The sequence below is a fragment of the Haliotis cracherodii genome, unplaced genomic scaffold, assembly GCF_022045235.1.
Source record: "Haliotis cracherodii isolate W230 unplaced genomic scaffold, xgHalCrac1.p SCAF_6, whole genome shotgun sequence".
In the NCBI taxonomy this organism is placed as follows: Eukaryota; Metazoa; Mollusca; class Gastropoda; order Lepetellida; family Haliotidae; genus Haliotis; species Haliotis cracherodii.
Genome location: NW_027266319.1, coordinates 31610366 through 31626099, shown reverse-complemented (window position 1 = coordinate 31626099; position 15734 = coordinate 31610366). Strand labels below are relative to the sequence as shown.

Below are 15734 nucleotides of genomic sequence, written 5' to 3'. Positions count from 1 at the left end.
TGTCTAAAATTTTCCAATTAGGTTTTTGCTTAATCGAGGTTAACCCTTTTGATGTGCTGACTTAAACTTAAGAATATCTACGCCCAGTTCCTAAATCTACCCATCGATTCAGCATCTCGGCAGTTTGGCTTCATAATCGGCCCACCGCATCTATCCGCACTCCACATGGGGCGACGTACAACGCCGGACGCACCGAGACCCTTAACGGCCTTGACTATCTACATACTACAGGAATGAAACCGGAACACTCCCAAATGCTTACACCAAAACCGCATCAAGCTATCTCACACATGCACCTTACCGTGGAAGCAGAGCAGGGTGGATTTATAGGGGATTATAGCGTGGTGTTGAGTTTCGCATTGATTTTTGACACCAACTCCCACTAAAGGGGTTCCAATGTTAACCGTCGGGGCTTGTGGTTACATGCATTACAGAGCAGTATTAAGATAGTATTAAAGTATCGAACAGAAGGTCACACTTAGTGAAGAGATGGGGAAGCCTTTTGTTCCCCGAGCCAGCCATTCCGACAAGCACCAGCTATCTGCCTCCCCAGGATGTTTAAACATTTAACAGATAACGATTATGCAAGAACATTGCAGAAAAAGTGGGAAAAACTATTTATGAAATCCACGATTGGGGCACATGAAACAGAAAAAGAAATCCCTCGTTGTGGATAAATGTCATGTATTTTTATCTAGATTTACGTGCTCTTCTGTGAAGAGGAAATCCGTGGCGCATCGAATCAATTGAGAATGTCGGTCTCGGCCCTCAAAGGAAATAGATGACATACAAAGGGGAGACAACTTATCCTGGAAACGTTACTGGTAGGAAAACAACAGGTAGACACACTCAAATTGTTTAAGAAAGAAAATGCCCCCACTGTGTAGAACTATCGTCCTCTCTACACAGAGCGCTTTAGGAAATGGAACTGAAATTGACACCAAATGCCTCAGGGAAAAACGGAAATCTTCCTCTAGGTGAAATTGACAAGATAAGGTGTGATATGTACAACCCTAGTTTACCAAAGGTATATCCTTATCGACGTGTATTATTCAAGCCGCGGGACCTTTGATTGAAAGGAGATACAGATACAATGTAATCAAGATGTTCAGGTGTATGAAAGAAAAAGAAAAAGTATTTGTGACAACTACCTCGAATTGGGCAGGTTCTATAAACGCGCCCAGTTTGAATAATTACAATTAAGGCTTTGTTTTTCAGTCACGCGTGACAGACGTCACAATATAATCCGTTATACCTGGAAGGTTACTTGAAAAGGGGGTAATTACAAAAAGGGGGATGTCTTTGACAATCGGATTAATGAACCTGGTATTTCTTTTTTTCCAAAGCCCGACGCCATTTTAGATCAATACCCCTAATGACCTATTCAAGCGTGTCGGTGTTCAGGAAAATACAGGTTTCTTAACTGCTCAGGATGTGACAATTCATTTGTAATTCTTAGTTATTTAAATTGATGCTTTGACAGGTACGTCGGAGCTGAGTCTACACTGTCCATGTTTTATTAATCTGTTTTATTATTGAAAAAAAAGAAAGAAATTAAATTATGAACATGGCCCAAAAGAAAAATGTGAATGTTTAAAGAACACCTTTACGATACCTGTTACACGATAGATACATCTAACACCCAGGTTAGCTTGTTGTCCTCCGTCTGCGTGTTATAAATTTGGGAATATAAACAAGTGTTGCATGTTGCATAAGACGGTGTATTTCCTGTCGCTCAAGCCTCTATGTAGGCTACATGGATGTGAAGGCACAGAGGCCTAGGGTTGTGTGATCAAGTCACTGTTCTGCAAATGCCAATACTGATCCCCTGTATTTGAGACACAAGTTGGAAGTAACACAGAACAATACCTTACATCATGAGGATAAAAATACTATGCACATTAAAAGCCGCACAAGACCTGAACAATTGAGAATAATGCTTTTGTCACATGTCAACCAGATCGTCTTTGACGGAGACATGCATATGTATGAGCGCCAGGTGATGCGTGCAAATGACTGCCAGTGTACCGGTTCACGATGGATGCAAGTGTACATACACATATTCATCCGTTATAGTATAGCCATGGGCTTCGTTGTTGTGTGCTCATCAGTCGTTCGTGAACGAATAAGTAGACATATAGATCTCTACTCACCCTCTAAGAATGGCAGCCTTCGCAACAGGATACGACAGACTCGGTACTCTATCCCTGCATGAGACGGTAATATGTGACAATGTTGAGAGAGAACGAATATGCGAGTGGACCGCACCTCAGCACGCCTAACACTGCCCGTAGTACAGGACTGTCAACACGCCTTTCCAGCACTGCCTTTCCCCACCGCCCTTAACCCTAAAAGCGTAGACCGGGCATGACAATATTTCAAAACATAGCTGTGTGAACTGAATAAAATCGTTTACCTTGTTCAGTGATGTGGATGCTAACAGTCCGTGTTGCTTGATCGCTGTAATCGCATCGACTGAACCAGAGAAGTCAACACGTTCGATCAAGGCTTTGGGGACAGTCAGGGCTATAAATAGCTGGAGGGATGCCGTACTTGCAGAGCGACTGAGCGATCCTCTTAGATGGAGAGAAGGCCAGTTGTGACGGTTACAGCATCAAGGCGAGCATTGGAGAAGCTAATCGGGGTCTTTGAAGCAGAAACGAACTGAACAAGCCTCATAGCGGAGGAATGTGTGGGTATACGTCACGCTTCCTGCTCGCGTATAAGCTGCTTAGATGGATGGTCAGACGATTGTGATCGTTCACAATGAACAGAAATTCTGCCATTTGTCTTCTACAAAATGTTTTAGTATTTAGTTAAATGCGTTGAGTTTAATCTCTTGATCTTACAAATATGTTCAGATTAACAGGTTTTAAATACTTGACACATAAGTAATATGTTATTTCTTGCTCCCAGGCATAAGATACGCGAACTGTTTGTTTGTTATTGTTTAGCGCCGCATTCAGCAATAATCCAGCTATATGACGGTAGTCTGTAAATAATCGAGTCTGGACCAGACAATCCAGTGATTGACATTATGAGCATCGATCTACGCAATTGGAATACGATGACATGCATCAACCAAGTCAGCGGGCCTGACCACCCGATCCCGTTGGTCGCCTCTTACAACAAGCATAGTCGCCCCTTAAACAAACATGGGCTGCTGAAGACCTATTCTCAACCGGGTCGTCACGGGTCAGTACGCGGACTGAATGTATTTGAAAACGTCGTGGTGTGTCTTACTGTATACGTTTAGTGGTTGATTGAGTATTGTTTTGCGCCTCTTTTAGTAATATTCCAGCAGTATTACTGCTGGTACACCAAAAATGAGCTCCACAACATGTGGGGGTCTTCGGTGAGACGAGCGAACGCTCTAACCACAAGGCTCCCCCACCGCCCCATATGTGTTTAGAAGTTAACACAACAATACTAATAATAACAATGCAATGACAATGGTTATAATAAAAAAATAGAATACGGTGCATACTATATTATCATATTTTTTATACTAATAATCGCACTTCATATGGTACTTTCTAATCTTCTTGTAACAATTCGAACAAAAATATATTTGGAAACACAGAACGCATGGACGCGTTGGTGGGCTAGTAATTAAAACGTTCGCTCGTCACGCCGAAGGCCCAGGTTCGATTCTCCTCATGGGTACAATGTGTGAAGCCCATTTATGGTGCCCCCCGCCGTGATATTGCTGGAATATTGCTAAAAGCGGCATAAAACCATTCTCACCCACAGAATTCATTATAACGTAAAATTGATGAAACAGTAAAAAATAGCATCAAAAGACCAGAAGCCATTGATTTTTTACAGCTCTCGGACGCATCGCGCAAAATGAATGTATAATACAAATCAACAATGAATAAATGACAACATTCACACCTTGCTTGGGCAGATATTTCCCCTGGGAGGGACGTCACGCTATGTACACTGTACCCAAGCTGTATCAAGCACTGATACTGCCAGTCAGAACATATGGGGAGCACCACCACCTGAACATGATCTCTGGTGTGAAATCATGTACTGATATGTACAACGCTATTCTACCACAGGTAAATCCTTATCGACGTGTATTATTCAAGCCTCGGGACCATTGATTGAAAGGAGATACAGATACAGTGTAATCAAGATGTTCAGGTGTATGAAAGAAAAGAAAAAAAAAAGTATTTATGACACATCGAATTTGGCGAGTTCTTTAATCGGCGCCCCAGTTGGAATAATTAAAATTAACCCTTTGTTTTTTAGTCATGCGTGACAGACGTCACAATATAATCCTTGATACCGGGTTACTTGAAAAGGAGGTAATTACAAAAAGAGGCTGTCTTTGACAATCGGATTAATGAATTATTTCTCCTTTTCCTAGGCCCCGAGGCATGTCTGTCAGTGCATCATGTGTGTGTGTGTGTGTGTGTGTGTGTGTGTGTGTGTGTGTGTGTGTGTTTGTACTAGTACGGACTAGTACGGACTGATGGCGATTTAAAGTGCTAGCTTACTGAGATACGGGGGTACGGGTGGCCCAGTCGTCTAAGGCGCCGCGATTCGCTGTGCAGAGTTGCGTCCCTTCGGTACGCCAGAAACCTATGATTGTGGGTTCGAATCCCGGCTCGCCCCGATTATGTTTCTAGGTTTATCAGCACCATACCTGTGCTCGTGGGTTTCACCGAAGTGGTAAACGTCTGAGACCTGCATCATTTCGGGCTTTCCTACCACTTTAAGCTGACACGCCACGATATAACTGTAATATTGTTAAAAGCGGCTTTAAACCTAACTCACTCACTCACTCACTGAGATACCATGCCGCAGTTTAACATGAATACCCCACTCAGACACAGTATACTGACTCCTGCCGACTAGTCCTTGTTTTAGCCCCTTAATGCCGAGCGCAAGACAGGGTAACAACAAGTATCATCTTTTAACGTCTTTTGGTTTGACGCGACCGGGGATCGAACCCCGGACCTTCCGCTCTCCGGGCGGACGCTCTACCACAAGGGTATTTTAATGGACGTGTAAATGAACGTATACAATGAAGAGAGGATAGACAAATGACTTAAGTGCTTTCCATACAAGTCATATAGCAGTAACTAGAGATTATATGTTGTAGATTCATCGTATGCACACAGAACATATCTGATTAGATATTAATCTTATTCATGATATAAACTACCCGTAAAAGAGTCACGATAGAGTATGGGAATCATGAGAGAGTATAGGAGCCATGTTAGAGTATGGGAGTCATGATAGAGTATAGGAGCCATGTTAGAGTATGGGAGTCATGATAGACGACAGGAGCCATGATAGAGTACAGGAGTTATGGTGAGTGAGTGAGTGATTTGGGTTTAACGCCGCTTTGAACAGTATACCATTTTCATCAGCGTGTCGGCTTAAAGTGGGAGGTAAGCCCGAAGTGATGCAGGTTATAGACGTTTACCATTTTGGTAAAACTCGCGAACACGGGTATTATGCTGACAAACTTAGAAACATAATCGGATAGAACCGGAATTCGAATCCACAATCATAGGTTTCTGACTTGTCCAAGGGACGCAACTCTGTACAGCGAGTTGTACAGGTCATGGTAAAGTATGAGTAATGATAGAGAACAGGCATATAGAGAAAGTTAACCAGGTATATATTATGTCTTTATGTAATGAGGGAATACGAGAGCATAGGACCCGTGAAGATCCGGGGTAGAATAGGCCTTCAGCAACCCATCCCTGCCGTGACAGTTGACTATGCTTGTCGTTAGAGGCGACTAACGGGATCGGGTGGTCGGGCCCGCTGACTTGGTTGATGCACGTTGATCGTATGTCATATAGCTGGAATACTGCTGAGTGCGGCGTTAAACAGCTAGAAAACAAACAAACAAAAAATGATTGCATGGGCATTGAACCCGGAGACCGTTTCCCATCAGTCAACGTGCAGGCTACTCGCATCCCCATCGTTGTAGCAGCAGGTGCAGTGGTTAAAGTAGCTTCTGTGGAAATGATAGCACAGGACTAGCACTGCCAAGTAGTAGAAGCAATACTAGCATTAACAGTAGTCGCGACGGAGTTGTTGTAAGCTACACGCACAAGGCAATAGTCGTGGTTGAACTATAAAGAGAATCAGTATCTCCTCCTCTCCAAATCCTCCTCCTCCTACTGCTATTTCTCCTCCTCCTCCTCCTCCTCCTCCTCCTCCTCCTACTACTACTACTACTACTACTGCTGCTGCTGCTGCTGCTGCTGCTGCTGCTACTACTACCACTACTACTACAGTTTTGACAGTTACGTAACATCAGTGTATATATATATATCAATACACGGTATTTTTTTAATAAATAGACTGAAGAAGTTATTTAGAGCCTATGATAAATGGTGAAATATTTTCTTCGTTGGGTTTCTTGCTATAAATGTTTACTAATGACCCACCTGTGCTGCTGTGAAGGAACGTACCCGGACACTGTGGGATGGGATACTGACAATGGTTTACCGGGAGTAATGTGGCTGGTTTACCTGGACTTGCGAGAATCGTTTGCCTAGAGTTGCATGTATGCTTTATCTGGGATAATGTGAATAATTTACCTGGGATAATGTGAATGGTTTACCTGAGATAATGTGAATGGTTTACCTGAGATAATGTGAATGGTTTACCTGAGATAATGTGAATGGTTTACCTGAGATAATGTGAATGGTTTACCTGAGATGATGTGAATGGTTTACCTGGGATAATGTGAGTTGTTTACCTGAGATAATGCGAACGGTTCATTGCGATAATGTGAATGGCTTATTTGGGATAATGTAAATATTTTACCTGGGATAAAGTGAATGTTTTACTTGGGATGATGAGAATGATGTACTGATGGTAATGTGAACTATTTACCGGCGATAATGAGAATGGTTTAAGGTAATAATGTTAACAGTGTTTGTAGGTTAATGTGAATGTTGTACCTGTATAATGAAAATTGTGTATTTGGGATCACACGAACGGTTTACTGCGAACCTAAGGCGAATAAATAGCTTTCTGGACCCATGAAGATTCCGGGGTGGAATAGGTCCTAAGCATCCCATGCTTGCCGTAAAAGGTGACCATGCTTGTCGTAAGGGGCGACTGACGGGATCGGGTGGTCAGGCTCGCTGACTTGGTTGATGCATGTCATCGATCCCAATTGCACGGATCGATGCTCATGATATCAATCACTGGAATGTCTGGTCCAGACTCGATTATTTACAGACCGCCGTCAAATAGTTGGAACATTGCTGAGTGCGGCGTTAAACAACCAACAACATAGCTTTCAGACCTTGTATACCGGACTTGCAATAACTTAAGGCCTAGTCGTTTATACAGTTGTACAGGGTAGGTATACATATACCAAACCTGGCTCATATGAGGGCATACTGCACATTATTTTCACTCGAATTTCAATTTGGTCAATGGAATATTTTTGTAAAAGAATTTTTTTTTTGAATTTCTGTCAACACTTTTTAGGGACAAGAGTCTGAGTAGCACTCATAACTATTCATGAAGAGCATATCTGCCGATCTGAATACATCAAGTCTCCTGAAACAGACGCGTGGTGAAGTAAGCGCCTTATCGCCGGAGCCAAGTCAGAGAGGAGAGTGATATGTCTTAATTAGCCGAGGAGAGGGGAGATACAGTGCACAACATCAAAGCATGATTGACGGACCGAGACAGGCGTCACGCCAGGTAACGAGATGGAGGTTTACAAGAAGAAATCAATAATCAACGAGGCAGGTTTGATTTCACTGTCAGCAGAGTGGCTTAAGTCACTTAAGTGGTCCTGGGTCAATGGAGTGAGACACATCCACGTCGTCGGGGTGCGATGACACACAACCAGCCAGGCCAACGATGCAGGTTGAAGCCGCTGTGAACTTCCGATTTTGGGGGTATTGTCTTTATCTCTTCCTGAAAAATATGAAAAAGGTAATTTGTCCTTGCGTCATTTGCTTGGCGTGATGGAAATCCTAAGAAATATGTTTTTGAACTGGTTTGAACCAGTTTGTGGAAATATATCCTGTCTATGAAAACATCCCAGCAGACCTAAACCACACACACACACTCTCTCTCTCTCTCTCTCTCTCTCATATCCGTCATGATTGTTTTATTATGTGTTCAGTGTAGAGATTCGCGGAAGTACACGTATTTAAATATAGACCGCAATTATGAGACAAAATTTCGTGTGTAACCACAGTTCCTTGCGTCGTTCCTTTAATAGTGCTAGATCAATTAATATCACAAGTCTCAAAAATGCACCTATAGACCGCCTATGTGGTCTAGTGGTACAGCGTCCGCCCGGAGAGCGGAAGGTCCGGGTTTCGATCCCAGTCGCGTCATACCAAAAGGCGTTAAAAGATGGTACTAATTACCCTCTCTGGCGCTCGGCTTTAAGGGGCTGGACTGGTCGGCTCGGAGTCTGAGTTGGGTATTCATGTTAAACTGCGGCATGGTATCTCAGTGAGCTAGCACTATAAATCGGGATCAGTCTGGACTAGTACAAGCAGCCACACACACACGTGCATGCACGTCGCAATATAAGGGCAAAAATCACCCCGGGTGAACCGCAGGACTCCATTTCCCCTGGTGAACCGCCCGTCTCCATTTCCCCCGGGTGAACCACCCGTCTCCATTTCCCCTGGTGAACCGCAGGACTCCATTTCCCCTGGTAAACCGCAGGACTCCATTTCCCCCGGGTGAACCGCCCGTCTCCATTTCCCCTGGTGAACCGCAGGACTCCATTTCCCCCGGGTGAACCGCCCGTCTCCATTTCCCCCGGGTGAACCGCAGGACTCCATTTCCCCTGTGTGAACCGCAGCACTCCATTTCTCCTGGTGAACCGCCCGTCTCCATTTCCCCCGGGTGAACCACCCGTCTCCATTTCCCCTGGTGAACCGCCCGTCTCCATTTCTCCCGGGTGAACCGCAGGACTCCATTTCCCCTGGTGAACCGCAGGACTCCATTTCCCCTGGTAAACCGCAGGACTCCATTTCCCCTGGTGAACCGCAGGACTTCATTTCCCCCGGGTGAACCGCAGGACTCCATTTCCCCTGTTTGAACCGCAGAACTCCATTTCCCCTGGTGAACCACCCGTCTCCATTTCCCCTGGTGAACCGCAGGACTCCATTTCCCCTGTGTGAACCGCCCGTCTCCATTTCCCCTGGTGAACCGCAGGACTCCATTTCCCCCGGGTGAACCGCCATCTCCATTTCCCCTGGTGAACAGCAGGACTCCATTTCCCCCGGGTGAACCGCAGGACTCCATTTCCCCTGGTGAACCGCCCGTCTCCATTTTCCCCGGGTGAACCACCCGTCTCCATTTCCCCTGGTGAGCCGCCCGTCTCCATTTCCCCCAGGTGAACCGCAGGACTCCATTTCCCCTGGTGAACCGCCCGTCTCCATTTCCCCCGGGTGAACCACCCGTCTCCATTTCCCCTGGTGAACCGCCCGTCTCCATTTCCCCCGGGTGAACCACCCGTCTCCATTTCCCCTGGTGAACCGCAGAACTCCATTTCCCCCGGGTGAACCGCAGGACTCCATTTCCCCTGTGTGAACCACAGGACTCCATTTCCCTCTGGGTGAACCGCAGGACTCCATTTCCCCCGGGTAAACCGGACTCCATTTCCCCAGGATGAGAGCGTGAGTTTGGGTAAACACCGCTTTCAGTTTCATGGCTTGACAGTTTTAAGTGAGAGGAAATGGTTGAGGAATGCAGTTCTAAGACGACCACGGTATGCTGACAATCTCGGAAATGCTATGACTACAACACCTGACTGTGTGCCATAATAGATGAAACCTTAAATTAGGTAAAAACCCACTTCACGTTCAGATCAAGATGCACTTCCCTAACCAATAACGACACCACAACAACCCAAACCCTCAACACATACGCATTATATCAAAATTATTCATCAAGTTATTGTGCCAGTCTCATACGTGCTTATGATACACTCACATGTAGAAAACGAGTCCACATTATTTTCCAATGAAATACAATAACGCTAAAAAAAAAAAAAAGAAATTTCTTTACAGAAGCCATCTTCCCGAAGCAAGGGAGTTAACTGACTATGAAAGTCCCTTGCCTGGAGAAGATGTACAGAAGCGCACTGCCGCAAGTGAATTCCTGAATTCCATATCAAACTTTCGAATTCATATCTATTTAAGTCACCCAGACTGACGGGGTTACCAGGCATACAGGCGGTCCAAGTTTTATAACCGGGCTCAGGCCGCGCTTTTCATAGTTTCTCGTCCACCGTGAGTCGGAATGACTGTAGTGCACGTGCTGCACGAGGTTGAAATGTGACATGACACACCGGGTGGAACAGTGGGACAGTTTAAGCTTTGCTGTTGACACTCAAGTGGTCTATCTGTAAAACGACCAGCCTGAGATATGAAAAGTGAAACCAACTTACATGCATCCGACCCCGCTCTCGTACTCCAGCAATCAAATTCGTGAGGTGCTTGTCACACTTTTAAATCCACATCTATGGGATATCTTAATCATCTCAGATAGGCTCACGGTCGTAAATTCATTCACCAGAGGGCCCGGGTGGCCCAGTCGTCTAAGGCGCCGCGATTCGCTGTGCAGAGTTGCGTCCCTTGGGCACGCCAGAAACCTATGATTGTGGGTTCGAATCCCGGTTCGCCCCGATTATGTTTCTAGGTTTGTCAGCACCCTACCCTTGCTCGTGGGTTTTACCAAAGTGGTAAGCGTCTGAGAACTGCATCACTTCGGGCTTTCCTCCCACTTTAAGCTGACACGCCACGATATAACTGCAATATTGTTAAAAGCGGCGTTAAAAACAACTCACTCACTCACTCACTTTACCCAATGTCCTTCGAAACCATCATCCTTAAACAATCATGATGCGGTGTCACATTCAAAATGACTATATATTACGAGTGCTTCAATAGATTCATCTACACGAATGCAGAGTAAAAAAATATACTATCATACTGGCAGGATCCTGACACAGGTACGTCAAACATGTATACTTTTATGTGATTTGTTGTGTGTAACTTGCAAGAGTATTGATGTCAGTTGTGTCATGCAACACGGGATATAGGAAGAACGTATGCATCGACATATATTTTCAAACTCTAATCTGAATTTGTTTATACTCTGCAGTGGCGTAGCTACCAATTAGCACAAAAAGCAAGTGCTTACTCTTTGAAATCGTTACCAAAAAAATAATAATAATTTGAAAAAAAGGACATTAGTGTGTTCTTCTTTCACTCGTTTGTTATAGTTACATGATCTTTGTTAATTTACAGGTTGACCCGCCTACCAATATCAAAATTGTCGTTGATGAGTTGGTCCGATGTTTGTTGTAGCATTTCCTTTACCCTTATCGCGAACACCTGCATTCGTCACCACTCGCCCCTTTCCGTAACCTGCAAGAAGACTCGTCCCCCTATCGATGAATGTTATGTGCGAAAATACGACAAACCAATCAGAATGCGCGTATGATTTAAAATTCTTCGTCAAAGAATCCCTCAGAAATAATGTTTGATTTTACATATGTCTTGCATCTAAAAATATACCAAAGACACAGTTAAATGTGTTCAATCATACTGTATAATTCCACACGTCCCGATGTGCTTTAAACTGCATCTGAAATATATATAATATATTTAGGAGATAAATATTTCGTTTTGTAAGATTTGCGTGATGTTATGCTGAATGGATGTACGGAAATGTTTCATACGACGTCGTGTTCAAATGAAAAATTTCCGTACAACCATTCAGCATAACATCACGCAAATCTTACAAAACGAAATATTTATCGACATTGTAACATGAACGTTAATTAAATCGATATTTAGGAGGAACTTATTTACTGAGGGCAAGACACAACAAAACTGTCGTTAGCAATACGTCTCCTCGTGCTCACCTTCGAAAGGATGCATGATATGGGATGCCGCGAAACCGATCAACGGTTTCGAGGTACTCCAATAATGATGGTTCATTTTACGACAGGGGTGGCCACATGTTCAAGCCCATTTCTTAGAAAATAAACAAACAACAGGAAATATCACAAATTCAATTCTTTATCACAGTTCCTAATGTTACTTGTAATTTGTAGTTATGCGTATCTATAAAATACAAATAATCAAAATTAGAAAAGCCGTACATACTGTTTGGCCCCTATACAAGAAAGTGTCAACTCGCTGAGATAGTGACAAGAGAGGTCAAACATGTGCGAGATTTTAGACATGCAGCTTAGCTGGGGTGGAAAAAGTTGTTTACTGTCACAGTGGAATTACATATGTGAAAGAGACCATGGAAATTAGCAGAAGAATTAACCTGGAAGTTATTCATGGGAGCAGTGGACAGTGGCAGGATATTTGTATCTTGGACAGGTACCAAATTACGTTCGTTAGCAAGTTGCTGCTGTCCCTGAAGAATGTTCGAATAATGTCGTTTTTGAGCCGAGCTCGGGTCAATGGAATACGACTTCAACGATTATTCGGTTTTGTGGCCGGTAATTTTGCAAATCTCGCGATTTTCAATGCCTGCGTTTGACAGCAAAGTAACAGCAGTTGCCCGAAGACAATGGTTTGTATACACTTTGAGACCAGCGTTGGTAGAAATTTCTTTCATCATGTTGCCAATGACATTTACACCAACTGGCCTCGTGGTGTACCTTTCGGTGTCGTCGACGTGGACTCGTCTCTTGGGAGCCTGGTAAAAAGCACCATTGTTGGGATTGAGGAGAGACATGTATTTTTTTAATGAAAGTACAGGACAGAATTGGTCCGATGTTGCATAAATGCGTTTGTTGGGCCATTTGAGTCTTTGAGGTCCCCCCAGTGATTTTTTGTGACTTCGGAGTGTGTCATTTCAATGAACTCAAACCCCTGTTCATCGGTGGATACACGAAAGGAAGATGCAGTTAATTCCCTTTGGTGTTCTTTACCACGACGAGCGAAACCGAGTGTAAGGTCGAACCACACTTTACGAAGCAAGCCGGAAGGAGTTTCCGTATCCAAACTTTCACGATTTTTTTTAAATCATTCTCGGGGATAGCAGCATGATGTGTTGTCTGGTCAAGGCCATCGCGCTTGAGGTTTTTTTTATCATGGACAGAAAAAACATTGTTTGCAGTGTGAAATTCCCGGTCTTGGATAATGTTTATGCTGCGCTATTCGGCTTGTCCCGGAATAACATGAGTTTGTCACGAATGGAACACCTGGTATCATCACTGATTTTTAGTGGTCCATTCATTTAATTTCCACAGCTGTTTTTCCCTTTACGCAAAGTGGAATCTGTTTTGGTGGACAATCTAAAGTGGTTATTTTATTCTCTTGCATTGTAACATAAATGTAGGTATGTTCCCTGATCTGATTGGTTAAAAAGTGTTTTCGAATGAGCATAACATCACTGAATTTTTGGGGTCTCATCACCGTGTATGTATACATTAATTAATGGAACTACTTTTGAAATCATCAGCATGGACGAACAGATGGAAATTTATCGTGACTTTCACATCGGAGATTTCGATGAAATATTGAGTGAATGGGACGACGAGACATTTTCGGAGATAATTCAAGAATTTGAAGGTAAATGATATTTACTTTTTTCCATTAATTACAATCATAATTATAATTGATGTAATTTTCTTGGGCTTGGCCAAAGGGAAAAACAAAACGAAATCAATTTTTAACAGAGTAAAAAACATTTATTGCAACTCTACAATAGTTATGACTACGATACACTCACCTAATTTCTTTACCCTTTTCGCTAACACCTGGTGTCATAACTGATTATCATTGGTCCATTCATTTATTTTCCACAGCTACGCCAAATGGAATCTGTTTTGGTGAACAATCTAAAGTGGTCATTCTCTTGCATTGACTATTTATATTTTATGGGGATATCTGGGTTTGATCACAATAATCAAACTGTTTTATGAACCTAAAATGAGTTCTGTATAGAATTTGGTTGGGACGTTTCATAATATCTTTCTTTTATATTTGTTGCACTGGCTTTCTTGTGTTTGTGTTTGTTAAGCGTTATGAGTGTTATAAAAATAAGTACTGCAATATGATTGCTTAGATTTCCCCTAGCTACGCCCTGCTCTGCATGCAGCAAAGTTTCTGGAGAATATCACGGCGGCCTAAAACATATTGACAAACAGTGGGTGATTGCATGAAAAACTCCCAACACAGTTGGGTTACGATTGCACACATTCAGCAAGGTGACAGAGCCAGGCTGTCTGATTAGAATTTAGCTGTCAGTGACGACCAGTAACTGTTGTGGGTTGGTTGGTTGGTTGGTTGTTTTACACCGCACTCAGCAATATTCCAGCTATATGACGGTGGTCTGTAAATAATTGAGTCTGGACCAGACAATCCAGTGATTAATATCATGAACATCGATCCACGCAATTGGGATCGATGACATGCATCAACCAAGTCAGCGACCTGACCACCCGATCCGTTAGTAGCCTTTTACGACAAGCAAAGTCGCCTTTTACGGCAAGAATGGGTTGCTGAAGACCTATTCTGTCCCGGATCTTCACGGGTCAACTGTTGTGGGAGAGCGTTAGCGTGTTGTGGGAGAGTGTCAGCGTGTTTGGTGATGTTGCTGCCGTTTAGGGTACACGTTTTTAATTTTATGTTTGACGGATTTATTCCAGATACGTCCGTTTTGTTTGGTAGCTTTGAGTTAAAACACCCCAAATAAATACCCAAATGACCTTTTCTTGATCAGGCGTTTCTGAGCTCATTATAAGCCCATCAACATGGACATGTAATATTCAGGTGATTAATATATATGGTCAGAGTGATTAGAGATTTCTCACTAATGTTTATGTCACAATCGATGTCAACTGATACTAGTAGCAGCTACAAAACACATAGAAGCAGTTTTCCTGAAACGGCACCCTGACATTCATTCCGTGAGATATATTTTTTCTTAAATATTAGTACCGTATTTCCTCTGTTAGATGCTTGACCACTAATACTCACCGGCCTCAAACTGACGCCGCGTTATACGCTCTGTCAATAGAAGCGGGACCCCCTTATAATAACTGTTTCCTCCAAATGTACCTTTTGTATTCAGTAAGGTAGTGAGTTGCCACTGTATCAGTATTAAACATGATAAAAGCCGGACCTCTCACAGACATCGGGTCAACGGCTTGCGCGAAAGTGATAGACGTTCGAGCATCTTTTATAGGAAATACGGTAATTTAGCACCACTTACAATATAGATCCTGTATAAATGTTCTGGCTTAGCAAATTATTGTGTTCATGTTTACAAAGTGAGATACTCATATTGAAATACATGTACAGAAATCAATTTTGATTTTTTATGACGTTTTCCTTTGCTTTTGCTTCAGTTGGACCAGACAATCCAGTGAGTGATATCATGAGCATCGATTCATGCAATTGGGATACGGTGGCAAGCATCAACCAAGTCAGCGAGCCTGACCACCCGATCCCTTTTAAGGCAAGCATGGGTTTCTGAAGACCTATTCTATCCCGAATCTCATTTGCTTTTGCTTTGCTTTGCTTTGCTTTGCGTTGCTTTTGCGTCACATATTATAAACTGAGAATCAAAAGAAACTATCCCTCTCAGTTAATCATGGTGGATGATTGAATATTGCTACGTCTGGTATTGTATGCATGCAAAATGTGAAGAAACTTGGATTCTTCTTACGACCTGAGGCAGTTGAGGTTGCATGAAATCTATCCAAGATGTTAGGGATGGGACGAGTCCACATT

General features: G+C 43.2%; 2 protein-coding genes across 2 annotated transcripts in view; both read right to left on the bottom strand.

Moving 5' to 3' along the window:
• Window positions 1-2470, bottom strand: part of LOC139445627 (uncharacterized) — a 45835-nt gene extending 43365 nt beyond the window's left edge. Inside the window, exon 1 of the mRNA XM_071226797.1 lies at window positions 2417-2470. The gene's annotated coding sequence lies outside the window, so the exon portion shown is untranslated. The remainder of the gene's footprint in view (window positions 1-2416) is intronic.
• A 6086-nt stretch (window positions 2471-8556) lies between these two features.
• LOC139446364 (PE-PGRS family protein PE_PGRS16-like) lies at window positions 8557-9627 on the bottom strand. Its single transcript, XM_071227700.1, has one exon. It carries the CDS (start codon window positions 9625-9627, stop codon window positions 8557-8559), a length of 1071 nt encoding a protein of 356 aa, XP_071083801.1.
• Between the last annotated feature and the right edge of the window lie 6107 nt (window positions 9628-15734).

Coding starts and splice junctions, on each gene's coding strand:
- LOC139446364 (XM_071227700.1), bottom strand. CDS start 9,627: ATGGAGTCCGGTTTACCCGGGGGAAATGGAGTCCTGCGGTTCACCCAG.